This window comes from Hoplias malabaricus, chromosome 16, assembly GCF_029633855.1.
Source record: "Hoplias malabaricus isolate fHopMal1 chromosome 16, fHopMal1.hap1, whole genome shotgun sequence".
Lineage (NCBI taxonomy): Eukaryota > Metazoa > Chordata > Actinopteri > Characiformes > Erythrinidae > Hoplias > Hoplias malabaricus.
The window spans coordinates 12767265-12787101 of record NC_089815.1 but is presented as its reverse complement, the minus strand read 5'-3'; the positions used below and the strand labels follow the sequence as shown (position 1 = coordinate 12787101).

Below are 19837 nucleotides of genomic sequence, written 5' to 3'. Positions count from 1 at the left end.
AATTTAAACATCATGTTTTATACTGAACTGGTTGTAGGAAAAAAATAGTGGCATGCTTAATTTGGTGCATTTATTTAATCTGACTTTTTCTTTGCTTAACATGTGCAGTTGATAAAACAAGAAAAAACTGCTTCTCTTAATATATTATGTTGCAGTGTGCATATATATATGCCTCATATGTCTTATAGTTTAAAGGGAAATTTACTTTCTCCAATGTTGCTCATCCATTGTGGATGTGCAAGGAGTGATGTCATATATAATCAGTAATATACTTATTGCCAGACAACAAAATGGCCATGGTGGAGAGGAAGAGGATTGTAGGAAAAATCAGTAGCCTTTATAGTTTCTAGTCCTCCCTGTCTTTACAGGTCTTCTTTAAAGCAGATGAGCTTCTTCTGTATAGTATGACAGTTTTAGGGCCACAGCATTGAAAAAAATAAAGCATATGATTTCGAGAATAAAGTCAGCATTCTGAGAAAAATGTTGGAATAATTTTGAGAATGATCTCAGAATAATGTCGGAATAATTTTCTGCATGTATAATGGGGCAGATACAACCACCGTGTAATTGAGAAATGTAGTGTGTTGCTGAAGTCATACTATGGTATAGATTTCAGGAATAAATTCTCAGTCCTCTGCCACATAAGGACCAGATTATGATTAGTATTTAAACCCTGAATCGGTGCAAGAACCAGTCAGAAGAGGGCATGTAGTTTCACAGGATACAATTAATGACCACCAAAATGATCGATCCAGAGCAAGTGGAACTCCGACATGCCCATGAGGCGCCATCTCGTTACGGCTCATGGACTCATACAATAAACTAAAGCCATATGCAGCGCAGTCAGGGGCTGCACTGATGGGGTTAGTAGTCATGATGTGTGGATGCATTTAATAAATAATTCTGTTCAGCCCACTGACTGCTTCTTTCACAACTCACTCTATGGTGCACAAACTTTGAGTTTGTCTGTCTACATCTTATTATAAATAAACCTAAAACAGTGTTTCTCTAAATGTTCTGACTTCCTTCTCAGGATTATACTGAAATTATTCCAACATTACCCATGTGGTCTTTTTTTTTTTTTTTTTTTATAAATGCCGTGGCCCTAAACTCTATCATAGTATGGAGAGGAATTAGTACCAAACTAACAAGCAATCACTGCAATAGGACAACATGAAATGCAATCCACACATGTCATTGCTTTTCCAAACTAACATGAAGAAAATGTGCTAAAATTAAAAGCAAAATCGCTACTACATTGTTTTCACATTACTTGATTTCTTTACTTAAAGTAATTCACAAGGATTTGCATTTTAAAAATTAAATGCAATTCGTGTCAGAATTGAACACAAACCACTGAAAAATGCAATCAGTTTAGCTGTATTGTATTCCACTGTTTGGCACTGTGAATGCCAAAGCAAAATGCAAAGCAGGGATTGCATTTCAGCTGAGAGCAGTGCTGTTTTCGTGCCACAATTGAAAAGCAATCACAGTCCACTACCGAATTTGGGGCATAGTTCTTCAAGGCTTCATGGATGCCAGGGGCGTATCTAATGTGATATTTATGTATAAAGAATTACTTTGATTCTTAAAGTCAGTCAGCTTTATTGTCGTCACAGAATGAAATGTAGTTTCTCCAGGACACGGCGCTACATTAGTTCTGTCTGAAAGCAGCTGCAAGTTCCCAGCTCTGAGCAGTTCCTCTCAAGTGAGAGGCAGTAATAACATGAAAAGGCATCAGCATCTTACGTTCGAGTGATGCTGGCACATGCCAGTGACATTGGCACCTCACGTACGGGTGACAGTGGCATATGCCGTTGAAATCGGCATCTTATTTTCAGGTGACAGTGGCATATGCCGTTGACATCGGCATCCATTTTTACATTGACATATACTCCAATTCATTGTTGAACATCTGCCAGTAGCCTAAGTTTAGCTAGCACATGGATGTTTAGGCTATAGCTAACTAACACACGTATGCTACTAGCATGTAAACGGACCAAACAAGTAACATGCTACCATAGCATCCCATATTCACACACAATTCACTGTCACTTTGTTTATGGACAACTGAACTACAAGCTTTTCCCATTCTAATATCACGATATATGTCTGTATCAAGCACAAAAAGCTGACAACTGAAAGTCATTTATAGGTGCCAGCACCTAGTGGTGCATCAGTAAGGTGATATACCGCAGTGGCACAATTTACACCTCATCTCTAGCGCCAGTTTAGAAGTATATGATATCTTAAATGATTATTTTGACTTGTCAAAATGTAGCTGACATACATAGCCCATTTTAGCGTCATGTAAAAGTTGCCAGGTCTGCATATTATAGTGGAATTTGGTTTTATATTTGCAGTAAAGTCACTTACAAATATTTAGTCATGGGTAGGCTTTTTTCTAAAATGGTATTGCCTTTTTGGGCTTGCTACATATGCCCATGAAAATAAGCCAAACATGTAATATTTCTCCTTTGCGGTAGGGCCCCTGGGGTGGCTGAAGTTCGCCCCGGGTTCCTCAAGGCTCTGGATGTTGTGGGGCTGTCCTGGCTGACACGTCTTTGCAACATCGCGTGGACATCGGGGGCAGTGCCTCTGGATTGGCAGACTGGGGTGGTGGTTCCCCTTTTTAAGAAGGGAGATCGGAGGGTATGTTCCAACTATAGGGGGATCACACTCCTCAGCCTCCCCGGTAAGGTCTATGCGGGGATACTGGAGAAGAGAGTCTGACTGATAGTTGAACCTCGGATCCAAGAGGAACAATGAGGATTCTGCCCCAGTCGTGGAACACAGAACCAGTTCTTTATCCTCGCTAGGATCCGGAAGGGTGTGTGGGAGTTTGCTCAACCAGTCTACATGTGATTTGTGGATCTGGAGATGGCATTTGACCGTGTCCCTCGGGATATTCTTTGGGGGGTGCTCTGGGAGTATGGGGTACTGGGCTCTTTGCTACGAGCCATCCAGTCCCTGTATAAACAGAGCAGGAGTCTGGTTCGTATGGCAGGCAGTAAGGAAACCAGTCAGAATTGGACTCCGTTAGGGCTGCCCGTTGTCACCGGTTCTGTTCATAATTTTTATGGACAGAATTTCATGGCATAGCCAAGTGGCAGAAGGTGCCGGGTTTGGTGGTCTCAGGATTCCATGTCTGCTTTTTGCGGATGATGTCAAGAGAGACTCAGAGTGGAGCAGCTACTCCTTCATGTCAAGAGGAGCCAATTGAGGTGGTTCGCGCATCTGGTCTGGATGCCTCCAGGACGCCTTCCTGGTGAGATGTTCTGGGCATGTCCAACGGGGAGGAGGTGCCCTGGGGCAGACTACATGTCTCGACTGGCCTGGGAATGCCTCAGTATACCCCTGGAGGAGCTGGAAGCAGTGGCTGGGGAAAGGGAGGTCTGGGTTTCTTTACTCTGAATGCTTCCCCCATGACCCGGACCCGGATAAGCAGTGGATAATGGATGGATGGATGGTGTATTATTTCCACGGTATGGTCATGCCATCTATTGGCGACAGAATGCAATTACTGCATCATTTAAGGTGGAGCAGAATATCTGAATAAGAAGCTGGCGAATAAGAAGCCAACTTCAGTGTTGTAGATATTTTCTGCATTTCCCCCAATCCCTGACATGTAAATAAACTCATAAACATTTCTCAATGACTGAGCATCGACTGGTGTTATTACGATGTAAGCGACTTTACAGGGAAATAAGCCCAAATTCGGTTAACATGAACACATATGGCAACCGTTGCGGCATGGGGGAAAATTACACATTGAATCCAGATATCTGAAAGTGTATTTTTGACTAGTCGAATTTTAATCTTTAATACTAATTCAGGATTTATGATTTACCAGATGACAAACTCCCCCCCACCCCCCACTCCCCGTTGGATAAATGAAAATCAGAAAAAGGAGAGACGGGGTGGAGGTGGGAGCAAGTTTAAAATAGACGCCTCAGTGGGTTTTATAATGGCTGAATACGAATATGGGGATCAGCAGGAAATACACAGCGCGGAGGAGCGAGCTGACGTAGTGAAGCAGTCAAGTCAAAATCCGTCTCCTGAACTAAATGAAGAGAGTTTTTCTGACGCGGAAATGACGTGAATTTGCGGGGTATATATAGGGCTGAGAAGAGGAGTTTGGGCGTGGTCCTACTCCCAAAATTATGTTATTACACAACTTCAATTAATGTTAAAGCGACTTGCCATACTAGCACCTATATATTATATACTGGCACCTATATTTTCAGTTGGCTTTTTATGCCTAACACAGACATATATCATGATATTAGAATGGGAAAAGCTTGTAGTTCAATTGTCCATAAACACAGTTATAGTGGACTGTGTGCGTATATGGGATGCTATGTTTGTCGCATGTTAGCTAGCTAGCTAGCTACTTGTTTGGTCCATTTACATGCTAGTAGCATATGTGTGCTAGTTAAAGCCTAAATATTCATGTGCTAGCTAAACTTAGGCTACTGGCTGACATTCAACAATGGAGTATATGCCAATGTAAAAACGGATGTCAATGTCATCGCCGTATTATTAGATTAGATTAGATTCAACTTTATTGTCATTGTGCAGAGTACAAGTACAGGGCCAATGAAATGTAGTTAGCATCTAACCAGAAGTGCAATATATAACATTATTTACATAATTTACATAAAGTGCAGTTGTGATTACTTACATAAAGTGCAGTTGTTAAATTACATTATGATTATGGATTGTGATTAAAGTGCAGTTGTGATATGACATTGTGATTATGGTAGTTAAAGTAACCATATATACATATTGAAATATAAAACATGTAAACAAAGTAACATTGTGTAGGTGATGAATTAAGTACTGAAGGATAAATTAAATACAACTTTACAGAAGGTGCAATGTAATGATTGTGCAATGTTTGTTTAAAGTGCCTGAATAGTGTTCATCCGGATAACAGCCTCAGGAAAAAAACTGTTACGAAGCCTGTTAGTGCGGGAATGGAGGATCCTGTAATGTCTGCTAGATGGTAAAAGGCTGAAAAGTCCATGATTTGGGTGGGTGATGTCCTTGACGATGTTTCTTGCCCTGCCCAGGCAGCGTTTATGGTAGATGTCCTCGGTGGTAGGTAATTCTGTGCCTATGATGCGCTGTGCTGTTTTTACCACCCGCTGGAGAGCTTTGCGGTCTGCAGCACAGCAACTGCCGTACCATACAGAGATGCAGTTGGTAAGTATGCTTTCGATGGTACAGCGGTAAAAGTTCACTAGTATCCTGGGACACAAGTGAGCTTTCTTCAGACTCTGAAGAAAATAGAGGCGCTGCTGCACCTTTTTGATGAGGACGGAGGAGTTCAAGGACCAGGTGACATCATTGTAAATGTGGAGACCAAGGAACTTGAAACTGGGCACCTGATCTACTGCAGTTCCGTTGATGTAAATGGGGGTGTGAGCTTGGTTCCTAGTCCGTCTGAAGTCCATTATGATCTCCTTTGTTTTGAGCGTGTTTAGTACCAGGTTATTGTTGTGGCACCACAAGGACAGATGCTGTACTTCATCCCGGTAGGCTGTTTCATTATTATCTGTAATCAAGCCTATCACCGTGGTGTCATCTGCGAATTTGACTATGGTGTTTGAACCATAGGCAGGTACACAGTCATGGGTGAAGAGAGAGTACAGAATCGGGCTCAGAACACAACCTTGTGGAACGCCAGTGTTCAAGGTGATGGTTGATGAATGAAGGCTGCCTAATCTAACAGTTTGGGGTCTGTTAGACAGGAAGTCTAAAATCCAGTGGCAGAGTGATGTGCTGATACCCAGTTGGTTGAGTTTGGATATCAGCATAGACGGAATCACTGTGTTGAGTGCAGAACTAAAATCGATGAACATCATTCTCGCATATGAGTTTTGACAGTCCAGGTGGGTTAGTGCAGTGTGTAGTGCTGTTGAGATGGCGTCCTCGGTGGATCTGTTGCTACGATAGGCAAACTGGTGTGGGTCCAGCGTAGCAGGCAGGCAGGATTTCAAGTGGGAAAGAACTAGTCTTTCAAAGCACTTGGAAATTATTGGGGTGAGTGCAACAGGTCGAAAGTCATTTAACTCTGAAGCAGTACCGTGCTTAGGCACAGGCACAATAGTGGCAGACTTAAAGATGGATGGTACAGCTGCCTGGGCAAGCGAAACATTAAAAATGTGAGTGAAGACACCCGCAAGTTCCACAGCACAAGCTCTTAGCACACGGCCAGGTACACCATCAGGGCCAGCTGCCTTTCGTGCATTCACTCTGCTCAGCATGTGACTGACGTCCGAATTGGAAAGTACAATATGCCACTGTCACCAAAATAAAAATTGATACCATTGGCATATGCCACTGTCACCTAAACGTAAGATGCCAATTTCAATGGCAAATGTCACTGTCACCTGTATGTAAGGTGCCGATGTCACTGGCATGTTCCAGTGTCACCCGAACGTAAGATGCTGATGCCTTTCCATGATATTACCGCTACTGCTCTCAGCGCTACAGCAAAAAAAAAAAAAAAACTGTAGGAGGTACTGAGACTCTGGCCATGAATGAAGGACAAACAACTTTGGCTGCCATTGGCTTAATAAAAGTGACGGCCAATGAGAAACGCGTTCTAAGTTTAGGAGTTGTGGAGTATCCGCTCCTCCTTCTGGCTGAGGAAGAGCAGCGTGTCTCAAACAAATAATCTGTCGCAACAGTCTCAAAGCGCTCCAGCTCTGAATGCGACTTGAATGTATGTTTGTACGGAACAGTCAGAAATTAGTGTATCCACAAATGTGAAATCACACACAGGGAATTAGTTCTAGTTGAGTGGACCACCCAGGCCCAGTCGTGGTTACGCTCCTGGCATCCATGTCTTTATTAAAGAACCATTGAAAGACCACAATGACATGTGTGGATTGAATTTCACATTGTCCTATTGCAGTGATTGCTTTTTAATTTGGCAATAATTCCTCTCCATACCTCTGGCACGTGACCTGTGAATTTATATGTGCCATAATGATTTTTTTGCTTTCTCCTCTCTCTTTATTTTTTTGTGTTGTTTTGTTCATTTCCATTATATATTTATTTAATTCCCCTTGCTTTCTTTGGAAACAGCAAACCTGACAGGTAAGGCGTAGCATTATTTTTGTTGTTTTCAGGGGCAAGAAGAAAAGAAAATTATTTGCCTCTGAATAAAATGTGTTTTTAATTAGATAAGGGCAGAAAGGCAAAAAACTGGTTGCATTTTCATGGGTTTCTTTGGGTGTAGCTTGTGCTGCCGTGTGTTGTAGTCTTCTGAAGTGTTGTACATGCTCTGTACATCTTTTTTTATTAAATGTATTCTTCATGGTGTTTTTATTTGTTATTTTTTCCCCATTTAAGTAGCAAAAGAAAAGAATCAGAACCACGCACAAAATGTCTGCTCAACAATGCTGACATCACACCACACCATCCTACTGACCCTGTGGAGATGAGGCGCATCAATTTTCAAACGCCAGGTTTGTATATACTTCTTGCAATTGATAAATTAGTGGTGAGCCATTTATAGACTCTCTGAGATAGGGCTTCACTTTGGTTCATTAGTGTAAGAAATCGCTAAAATTATTCAGTCATTTATTCGTTATATGTAACCGCTTTCTTCACCAATTTGACACAACTTATAGACATGTGTTTTTGGATTGTGGGAGGATACAGAGCACACGGAGGAAAACCCACGCAGACACATAGTGAATATTCAAAATATAAAAAATATATATCATATATTATTTTCTACAGATCAGACAATATCATGTGACCTCCTTGTTTGTACAATGATTGCCTACTTTATGAGCTCCACTAACCATATAAGTGCCCTTTGTTTCTCTGCATACTCTGCCCTAAAATATTCTACAATTACAGACTGTAGTCCGTTTCTCTGTATTCTTCCCACTGACCCTGTTCTTCCATGGTCAGGGCCCCAACTGGACAACCAAAGAGCAAGTATTTTAGTTATGGAATATTCTCAGCACTGCAGTGAGGCTGACATGGTCATTGCATGTTAAATTATGTTGTGCTAGTACAAGGGAGTCAGACACAGCACTGCTGCATTAGTTGCTGAGCAACAGATGAAGTAGCTTTTTTGTAGAACAAAAGAAGACACCTATAGAGTAAGTAGAGCTGATAAAATGGACAGTGAGTGTAAAAACTAGGAGGTAATTTCCTGTTTTTGCTGACCAGTGTTATTGCTCATAGTATATTAGTCAAGCTGATTGTTGTGAGTTGTGAGTTATACTCGCACCATTTCCTACAATGGTGCGAGTATGAAATTGTCAAATCTCTTGGTATGCTGAAGTATTTACACTGGAACTAAAGGGCAGTGCGCAACTCCGAAAAACAACCCATCATCAATATGACTACATTGATTGGAACACCTGAATTCAATTATTTAGATAGGTCAGTGAATGCCTTTGGCAATATACTGGTGGATATCAATAAATTAGGATATCATCAAAAAGTTAATTTATTTCAGTAATTCAATTCAAAACGTTAAACTAATTTATTATGTAGATTCGTTAGACTGTATTTCAAATGTTTATTTCTTTTAATGTTGATGATTATGGCCAATAAAAATCCAAAAGAAATCATCTCAGAAAATATCTAGAATAATCGACACAAAACACCTGCAAAGGTTTCCTAAGCCTTTAAAATGGTCCCTTAGTCTGGTTCAGTAGGCTACACAATTATGGGGAAGACTGCTGACTTGACAGATGTCCAGAAGGCAATCATTGACACCCTCCTGCTGTATCCAAGCATATTAATGGAAGTTTGAGTGGAAGGGAAATATGTGGTAGGAAAAGTGCACAAGCAACAGGGACCCCAACCTTGAAAGGATTGTCAAGAAAAGGCCATTCACAATTTGGGGGAGATTCACAGGGAGTGGACTGCTGCTGGAGTCAGTGTTTCAAGAGGCTTCAAGAGCCACCACACAGACATATACAGGGCATGGGCTACAATTGTCACATTCCTTGTGTCAAGCTACTCATGACCTAGAAGCAACACCAGAAGCATCTTACCTGGGCCAAGGAGAAAATTGACAGGTTGCTCAAGTGTGGAGGAAGAGTGAAGAGGCACACAACCCAAGCTGCACGTGGTCTAGTGTAAAATTTCTTCAGTCAGAAATGGTTTGGGGAGCCATGTTATCTGCTGGTGTTGGTCCACTGTGACTACACTCTGCTGACAAACTTTATGGAGATGCAGATTTCATTTTACCTGGTTTAAAATTTAGTTTCTAAATAGATCACTGAACACTTTAAAAATCTTTTACATGATTAAAGGTTCTTTGCACCGTGAAGTGGTTCTATGGAAGCAAATATGTCTCATCAGACTTTGAAATATTATCATCATAATTTTCTTCTCCGCTTCTCCATTTCAGGGTCGCGGTCTTTGAAATATTACCACCTTTGAATTTGTAGCACTGAATTTTTTGCACTGAAATTATGCATCTGAATTTTGTTGCTTTTGAATTGAAGTCTTCAGATTTCCACCTCTTTTGATTTTGATTTGATTATGGTTTTATGTAGAATAGTCTTAATTAATAAAGGAACCTTGTACAACCATCATTTTTAAGAATATAGAGAGCAGATTGACAGCATGCAGAGAGTTACCAAACCCAACCATGCAGACGAGCTGAAGGCTGCTATCAAAGCAACCTGGGATTCCATAACACCTCAGCAGTGAAACAGGCTGATCGCCTCCATGCTACACTGCACTGATGCAATAATTCATACAAAAGAAGCCCAGACCAAGTATTGAGTGCATATATTGTACATACTTTTCAGTAGGCCAATATTTCTGTATTAAAATCATTTAAAGTCATTTTTAAATTGGTCTTATATAATATTCTAATTGCCCCCTCCAGGGTGTGTTCCCGTCTTGTGCCCAGTGTTTCTGGGTAGGCTCCGGATCCACCGTGACCCTGAACTGGATAAGTGGTTACAGACAATGAATGAATAAATGAATTATTTAACAATATTCTAAATTTTCTGAGCACTCTATTTGTAATGAATCAAAAGTTTCACTTTTTTAATCGATTTACTGAAATAAATTTTTGATGATATTCTCATATATATATATACACACACACAGGGTGGGCCATTTATATGGATATACCTTAATAAAAGGGAATGGTTGGTGATATTAACTTCCTGTTTGTGGCACATTAGTATCAGTGCTGCACATCTCATATCTTCAAAGCATAGACAATTGCCTTCAGATGACCCCAAAGATTAAAGTCTAAAAGGGGGTCAGATCGGGAGACCTTAGGGGCCATTCAACTGGCCCACAACGACCAATCCACTTTCCAGGAAACTGTTCATGTAGGAATGCTTGGATCTGACACCCATAATGTGATGGGGCACCATCTTGTTGGAAAAACTCAGGGAAAGTGCCAGCTTCAGTGCATAAAGAGGGAAACACATTATCATGTAGCAATTTCACGTATCCAGTGGCCTTGAGGTTTCCACTGATGAAGAATGGCCCCACTATCTTTGTACCCCATATTCCACACCATATGTATCAAGATGTGCAGCACTTTAAACTACAGATACTGGAAGCCTGTGCTAGCTTTTCTCCTGCGGTGTTGCTATCAGTGTGTGAAGAGTGGGAGAAGAGGGTTGCATTGACAATCCAACACAATGGGCAGCACTTTGAACACTTTTTATAAGTGGTCTTAGAAACTTGTAAATACCTCATGAAAGAATAAAAAATATGTTAATACCAAGTACACCATTGTTTTTCTTGTGAAATTTCCAATAAGTTTAATGTCACATGACCCTCTTCCTATTGAAAAAACAAAAGTTGGATCCAAAATGGCTGACTTCAAAATGTCCACCATGGTCACCCCCCATCTTGAAAAGTTGCCCCCCTCCCATATACTAATGTGCCACAAACAGGAAGTTAATATCACCAACCATTCCCATTTTATTAATGTGTATCCATATAAATGGCCCACCCTGTATTTATATATATATACACTACTCTGCAACTCATTCCTTACACCCCATACTCACTTGCATACAGCTACATACATCACTGATCCATTTGAATGATAGTAGCTTCTGCGGTTGTGTGCAGTATGGATGATGCTTTATGGTGAGAGAGAGAGGGAGAGCATCTCTGGTCCAATTCATTTGCAGTAATCACACTTCTGTTATGAGCCTGAGTGTCCAGCCCGTAAAATGATTACTGTGTGCTTTTATCTTGTTTGGCCTTTTATATTCCTCAGCTCCTTCCCGGCGCTTTCTTCCATCAAGCTCTTATTTAAAAATCACCCACACACTCTCGTTACACTTTATTAATTGAGTGCTTTTCCTTTTGTCCTGTGTCATTCTATGGAAGCGAGCAGCATCATTATCTCTTTGCATGACGAGTTTAATTTAAATGGACTTTTTAGGCCAATTAAGCAAGCTGTGGAATGTTTTGGCCATGTTTCCATTAGCTTATAATGGGCATTGTTTAAACAGGCATATTTTATTTAACATCCACACAACTGATACTAAACAGAAGGTTACACAGTGGTACATATACTGTTTGGGTCATGGATACATGTTATGTCAAAGAAATAGCAGAGTCAAATTTAAACATTTTTTTCTGTATGCCATAATTGTATTCTATTCATCTTTTGTGAGCTTTTGCATGCACCTTGTCAAACTGCATTTCTGGAAGGGACCTGAATGGCACAACTTTTTATTAATCATATCATAGGGACATAGTGATTTCATGTACAGTAATGCCCCAGTAATCCAAGTGATCCAACTGCAGAACTGGTCTCACTCACTCTGGGAAAGTATATTGGCCCTCGCTCTCCTCTCATCACGCAGCAAGATGCTTACCAGGGCTGGGGTCTAAACAAAATGCAATGATGTGCAAATCATTTCAAGCTTATATTTGATCAAAAATAATACAAAAACTAAAAAAGAAGCAGAAACTGGGAAATGTAAAGATTTATGAACCTTTATATATATATATATATATATATATATATGCTGATATTAAAATTAATGCCAATTGGGTCAGAGGGGTGTTTACTGTGTTTCATCACCTCTTCTCACTCTGTAAGTCTTTGGAAACTAAAGAACACCTTCACAATGCAAACAACCCTATAATCATGCAAACCGTTTTTTAAATGGTCATGGTTTTATATAGAATAGTTTCATTTAATAAAGGATCCTTGTAGAACCATAAATGTTATGAGTATAGAGATTGACAGCATGTTAACTTTTGGTGTATAAGTTTCCATTATTGGTTTCTACATTAGTCTCACAACTGCAGGTCACAGATACCAGAATCTCTACTTCTGTTTCTTCCACACAAATTTTCTTTCTCATTAATTCCCCAATTCTTTAAGTTTCTATTCTTTCTGTCTTTTGTATTTCATCTCTTGGCAATATTTTTTTTTCTCTAACTTTGCAAGCAAACATATATCCTAAACCTGAAAGTGTTTCCATGTGTCACATGAGGTGCAACCCCAGGCATTCTGTGATGGATGGCATCTTTAGACAGGAGATTTGGAGACCCTCCTATCTGTAATTACTCTCTGTCACAGTTAGTGACTGGGAGAGTCTTCATCCAGCAGGGCCATCCCAGGATATTCCTCTTCCTCCCTCATTATCAGCTCTCTGTTTCATCAAATTCTCCATCCACATTTACTATTTCACACAAAGGGAAGCACACCAATGCACTTCAGTGACATTTCTAACAGGCTTATTTGATTGAAAGTAGTATTGGTATTTATGGTTATCATAGTGACAACGAGGACACAGCCTCCCTTGCCCGGAGCAGGGTTACCGGGGCCTCACCCTGGAGCCAGGCCTGGGGGAGGGGCTCCTTGGCGAGCGCCTGGTGGCCGGACTTTCACCTATGGAGTCCGGCCGGGCTTAGCCCGAAGGGGATACATGGGTCCACTCTCCCATGGGCCCACCACCTGTGGGAGAGGTAGTAATCCGGGTCTGGTGCATTGTGGATCGGGTGGTGGTCGGGGTCGGGGGCCCTGGCGTTCCGATCCTCGGTTACTGAAACTGGCTTTTGGAACATGGAACGTAACCTCTCTGGTGGGAAAAGAGCCTGAGCTGGTGCGCGAGGTTGAGAGGTACCGACTAGATATAGTTGGGCTCACCTCGACACACAGTATGGGCTCTGGAACCAATCTCCTCGAGAGGGGCTGGATGCTCTTTCACTCTGGAGTTGCCCAGGGTGAGAGGCGTAAGGCAGGTGTGGGCTTACTCATAGCCCCCCGGCTTAGCGCCTGTACGTTGGGGTTTACCCCAGTGGACGAGAGGGTAATTTCCCTGCGCCTTCGGGTTGGGGAAAGGGCTCTGACTGTTGTTTGTGCTTATGCACCGAACAGCAGTTCAGAGTACCATGCCTTCTTGGGGACCCTAGAGGGAGTGCTGGAGAACACTCATTCTGGGGACTCCATTGTTCTGCTGGGGGACTTCAATGCTCACGTGGGTAATGACAGTGAGACCTGGAGGGGCGTGATTGGGAGGAACGGCCCCGCTGATCTGAACCCGAGTGGTGTTCAGTTATTGGATTTCTGTGCTCGTCACAGTTTGTCCATTACGAACACCATGTTCGAACATAAGGGTGTCCACAAGTACACCTGGCATCAGGACACCCTAGGCCGCATTTCAATGATCGATTTTATAGTCGTATCATCTGACCTGCGGCCATATGTTCTGGATACTCGGGTGAAGAGAGGCGCTGAGCTGTCAACTGATCACTACCTTGTGGTGTGTTGGATCAGATGGCGGGGGAGGATGCCGGACAGACCTGGCAGGCCCAAACGTGTGTTGAGGGTTTGCTGGGAACGTTTGGCAGAGGAACCTGTCAGAAAGATCTTCAACTCCCACATCCGGCAGAGCTTCGACTGCATCCCGGGGGAGGCTGGTAACATTGAGTCCGAGTGGGCCATGTTCCGGACCTCCATTGTTGAGGCGGCTGAACGGAGCTGTGGCTGCAAGGTTGTCGGTGCCTGTCGGGGTGGCAATCCCCGCACTCGGTGGTGGACACCCCGGGTGAGGGGGGCTGTCAAGCTGAAGAAAGAGTCCTATCGAGCCTGGTTGGCTCAGGGGACTCCGGAGGCAGCCGACAGATACCGAGGAGCCAAGCGGCTCGCAGCCTCGGCAGTCGCTGAGGCAAAAACTCGGGTGTGGGAGGAGTTCGGTGAGAACATGGAAAACGACTTTCGGTCGGCTCCGAGAAGTTTCTGGCAAACCGTCAGGCGACTCAGGAGGGGAAAGCAGTTTTCCACCAACACTGTATATGGTGGGGGTGGGGAACTGTTGACCTCGACTGGGGACGTCACCAGACGGTGGAAGGAATACTTCGAGGATCTTCTCAATCCCACCGACACGTCTTCCGCAGAGGAAGCAGAGCCTGGGGACCCCGGGGGGGGCTCGTCTATCACTGGGGCTGAAGTGGCCAAGGTGGTAGGGAAACTCCTTGGCGGTAGGGCCCCGGGGGTGGATGAGGTTCACCCCGGGTTCCTCAAGGCTCTGGATGTTGTGGGGCTGTCCTGGTTGACACGTCTTTGCAACATCGCGTGGACATCGGGGGCAGTGCCTCTGGACTGGCAGACTGGGGTGGTGGTTCCCCTTTTTAAAAAGGGGGATCGGAGGGTGTGTTCCAACTATAGGGGGATCACACTCCTCAGCCTCCCCGGTAAGGTCTATGCGGGGGTACTGGAGAAGAGAGTCCGACCGATAGTTGAACCTCGGATCCAGGAGGAACAATGCGGATTCCGCCCCGGTCGTGGAACACAGGACCAGCTCTTTACCCTCGCTAGGATCCTGGAGGGTGCATGGGAGTTTGCTCAACCAGTCTACATGTGTTTTGTGGATCTGGAGAAGGCATTCGACCGTGTCCCTCGGGGTATTCTGTGGGGGGTGCTCAGGGAGTATGGGGTACTGGGCTCTTTGTTACGAGCTATCCAGTCCCTGTACAAACAGAGCAGGAGTCTGGTTCGTATGGCTGGCAGTAAGTCCGACTGGTTTCCAGTCGGAGTTGGACTCCGTCAGGGCTGCCCGTTGTCACCGGTTCTGTTCACAATTTTTATGGACAGAATTTCTCGGCGTAGCCAAGTGGCGGAGGGTGTCCGGTTTGGTGGTCTCAGGATCCCATGTCTGCTTTTTGCAGATGATGTGGTCTTGTTGGCTTCATCGAGCCGGGACCTCCAGCTCTTGCTGGACCAGTTTGCAGCCGAGTGTGAAGCGGTAGGGATGAGGATCAGTACCTCCAAGTCCGAGTCCATGGTACTCAGTCGGAAAAGGGTAGAGTGCTCTCTCCAGGTTGGAAGTGAGATCCTGCCTCAAGTGGAGGAGTTTAAATACCTCGGGGTCTTGTTCACGAGTGAGGGAAAGATGGAGCGTGAGATTGACAGGCGGATCGGTGCAGCGTCAGCAGTAATGCGGGCTCTGTACCGGTCCGTTGTGGTGAAGAAAGAGCTGAGCAGAAAAGCAAAGCTCTCGATTTACCGGTCAATCTACGTCCCAACCCTCACCTATGGTCACGAGCTTTGGGTAGTGACCGAAAGAACGAGATCGCGGGTACAAGCGGCTGAAATGAGTTTTCTCCGCAGGATGTCTGGACTCTCCCTTAGAGACAGGGTTAGGAGCTCGGACATCCGGGAGAGACTCGGAGTGGAGCCGCTGCTCCTCCACGTCGAGAGGAGCCAGTTGAGATGGTTCGGGCATCTGGTTCGGATGCCTCCTGGACGCCTTCCTGGAGAGGTGTTCCGGGCATGTCCAACGGGGAGGAGGCCCCGGGGCAGACCAAGAACACGCTGGAGAGACTATATGTCTCGACTGACCTGGGAACGCCTCGGTATACCCCCGGAGGAGCTGGCGTCGGTGGCTGGGGAGAGGGAGGTCTGGGGTTCTTTGCTCCGACTGCTTCCCCCGCGACCCGGACCCGGATAAGCGGTGGATAATGGATGGATGGATGGATGGTAATCATAGTATGGTAAACATGTTCAACACTAAAAATGCATAAACAAAGGAAATATGTAAGGTGCTATTAAAAGGAGAGAGGCAAAACAGCGTAAAACTCCTTCTAGCAAGTAGACAACTTTATTGAAATGCTGTTGTCAGTTAATGTATCTGAAGTTTAATAATATGTGTCATTCTTATTGTTTACCATTACTGTATTTACTGTGGTTATGCTAGCTGAATAACCATGGTCCATCTTTGCAAAAAGTGATCATATTTCATCATAAAATATTAACTTTTATTGTGAATAACAGCGATAAATAAATAATGCTTTTAGTCAGTTGATGTTTTAGTAAGTTCCAGATTACATTCCTTTAAACTTGCTGAAGTTAGCTATTGGGCTGTCCAGCTTACATGCTACATAGACTCCAAACATGCTAAATGTTTTAAGATGCTAAGCCATTTTTTTAAACACAGCTGATACCGAATGTGGCAGTTCAGTTCAAAATTTCTTTAATGAAAAGTAATTTTATACTGAGGTTGTTGTAGTTTTGACATAGCTAGCAGCATAGACCTTTACCTCAAAGAACATTTGCTCTGCAAGTTAGCTTATATTAAGCAAGTCAGTTTATAGTTCACAAGTCATAGTTGTTTTTGTTTAGTCTTTTAAAAGACTTCCTAATCTTTTTTGGTACCAATTTAGATTAAGATTACCCATATAATGGTTTTCTATATTATTTTAATTATGTTTATTAATGGTTATTAATTTGGTTGTAAACACCTTAAAATTTATAACCATTTGTAACATGTAGACATAAAAAGGTCAATTCTTTGACGTCTTGTTTACCTAATAGTAAAAGTGACAAATAATTTACTTCAAATGTCAAGGTAAAGAATATGCTAAGACCTTTGTATGTGGATTTAATCATTTCAGATGTTAAGGTTCATCACATTATCAGTACTGTCTAAAAAGATAATCTGTTGGTGGGTTATGTGTCAAGATATATGGTGCAAGAGAACGAGGAGTCAGATGTAAATACAAGATGCAAGATTTATTATACATAAAAAGTAAACAGAGAAGCAAAATGATGTAAACTAAAACTAGAGCCAATCACAAGTGCTGATTGTGAAACTAAGAAAACTAAACAGAGACATGGGCAAAAGAAAAACTAATACCATTCATATACAGAGAAACACCTAAAAATAGAGACAACATAATAAAAAAAGACTAGAACTAACAATAGGAAGCCACAGAATACACTAAAAAGCAACCACGTGAATGTAGACTCTAATATAAAACAAATAAAAAAGAGAATACAGAAAGGCAGAGGTACTCTTGTACTATAGACAGGAATGAAACAGAAGGAAAGACAAATATACAAAATAGGAAAAATCAGGAACAAATACGATACAGCACTGGCAAAGGAAACCTGAGAAATGCTGAGACAGAAAAACAAAGGGAGCAGAACAAGAGACTCAGGGAAAACCACCACAAAAACACAACGAGAGAAACATTATGAACGACAGACAAACACAGATGCTAAGGACGCTAAAGGGGCTGGTTGCACAAAACAAATTTGGTTTCCCATTAAGTATGACACTTAAAGCTTAATTTTCTTTTTAGCTAAGGAATTTACCTAAGGGTGTTGCACAGTATCCCTTAAAAGATTTCCTTACGTAAGGGATTTACTACACAAAAATATTTTTTTACGGGAGTAACATTCTGTTGTTTACATGCACTCTCTGTGATACCTGTTATCACCTCTATTGTACCAGCTCACAAACTTTTCAGAAAAATGGAAGAAAAAACAACAAATTGGTCAGAGGAGGAAAAGATATTACTTCTTGAGGAATACAATAAAATCAGACGTGCGAGAGCATTTGAAGCTCTGTGAATGATGTGTCACACTGTTGACTTATTGACATGAAATACTTCACCTATTACTGACTTGAAGGATCACGTAGCATAAAATCGGAGAGCAATCATTTACTGCATTGCAGCAGGAAGATCACAGCTGCGTAAAGCAGCATGATCCAACTCAAGACGATTAAACAAATCATGGAATGACTGTCGAGCAAATCTTTCATTTAAAATCAACTGCTCATCAAGCATACCTGGTTGGTTCTCCCAGTCGTGGAACACTCTCCTCGGGATACGTTCATGCATTGCCGTTAAGACAGTATCAGAGATACCTGAAGTTGTTTTCCTTAATTTTGTTGTTTTCCTTAATTTCCATAATTGTTTTGTTTAACTTGAAGGGATTCCTTAAGGCATAAGACAAAAATAAGGGAAAAAACTTTAAATATATAAGTGAACATTTTAAGGAAACTTGGACTTTAAGGAAAATCTTAACTTAAGGTGTTTTGTGAAACCACTCTGGGTTTTTAAACATACTATTGAGCAACACCTGGAGCAGTTACATTAGGAAGGAGGGATGTCTAGGACCAACAACTAGACAAGCACTTGGACGAAAGTAAACAGTAAGCACGTGGGAGACATGGACAGAGAAACACCAAGGAAAACTAAAGGCATAAAAAAGGGAAAAGCCCAAGAGTACAAAACAGAAACAATGAGAGGGAGGGGCCACCTGTGACATTATGTCATTAAACTTTATGATTAAATGTAGCAACAAATATGCGATGAAGCTGACAGTCTGTTGACTGATGAAGACAAAATATACTAAGTACCTGACAAAATCTGCAAAATCTGAGATGTTCAAATGATAGATCTGGATTCGTTATTTGGCAAACAACCAGTCACTGTTGCCCTTTTTATCTATGGGCTATAACTGATTGTTAATGACTTTTAGGGTGTTAAACAGAATTTAAACCATTTAAACCTTCATAAGGGTAGTGTTATACTAATGTAATGCAATTTTTTTTCAAAATTATTTTGAAAGGCTCTGCATTAATTAATATATATTTTATTGTTTGCTTCAATACTCGATTAATTGTTAATATAATTGGAAAATAATTACTGCAATTAATAATAGCACTTTGGCCCAGAATTGGGTTTATAGCGTTTCAACTTTATGTTGTGAAGCCATTATGACTTTACCTCTAAATTACAGATAACAAACAGTATCACTAATTCAGCTAAATATCTCATCTTGGGGGCAGCTTGTGGCCTAATGGTTAGAGATGGAGGCTTGGGATTTTAAGGTCACTGGTTCTATCCCCACAAGCAGCCAGAATATTGGGGGTGGGGTTGTTGAGGGAACAGTGCTCTCATATTCCCTTCAATCCACAGCCGATGTGCCCTTGAGCAAGGTACCTTACCCCCAACTGCTTCCCTAGTCACAGAGGATGGCTGCTCACTGCTCTGGGTTAGTGTGTGTGTGTACAATACTAATTTGTAAAACGCGTCTTATGTTGAGCTGCTTGCATGCATTCTGATTAGTGCACTAGGCATACATTCTTAGCTGATTGCTGCTTGTGGTGGTGGTCCAGCCTTGTTCTCCTTCACCCCAATAACTCATAGATGTCTCGACCGTTACATGAGTGAATGCCCTTCTTCTATTTGTCTTCACTCTACCACTCAGTCTACAACTAGTCAGTTGGGCAGTCTTCTCACACTAGACTATATGTCTTTTTACACATTGACCAAAATGCCATCTGATTTTAATAAGCAAAATGGGTCTTTTGTCCTTGTTGTTGTTTATTTCATTGTATTGATTTGCTTTGCATTCTTTTAAAGGGTGTTTATTTAGTTCTCATGTTGGATATTCTTTATATTATAAACATTACGCAATATGTTTCCAGATTATTTTCTTACCCCAAATGTATTTATGGTTGTTTTTGTTTGCAAAAGTGATGTGATTAGCATTGTCAGTGCCAGTAAACTCACATTACTTGTTAACTGTGTTAGCAAAAACTTTAACTGTGTTACC

At 42.1% G+C, this 19837-nt stretch overlaps 1 protein-coding gene across 5 annotated transcripts in view; it reads left to right on the top strand.

Annotated features, from left to right (window-relative positions):
- ptprsa (protein tyrosine phosphatase receptor type Sa) overlaps positions 1-19837 on the top strand; it is a 403088-nt gene that overhangs the window by 318267 nt on the left and 64984 nt on the right. For 3 of the 5 annotated variants that reach the window (XM_066647370.1, XM_066647367.1, XM_066647368.1), the window contains one exon: positions 7366-7481. In XM_066647370.1, coding sequence (XP_066503467.1) covers positions 7366-7481 — 116 coding nt within the window. The remainder of the gene's footprint in view (positions 1-7365; positions 7482-19837) is intronic. The other 2 variants (XM_066647371.1, XM_066647369.1) reach the window with 1 other exon arrangement.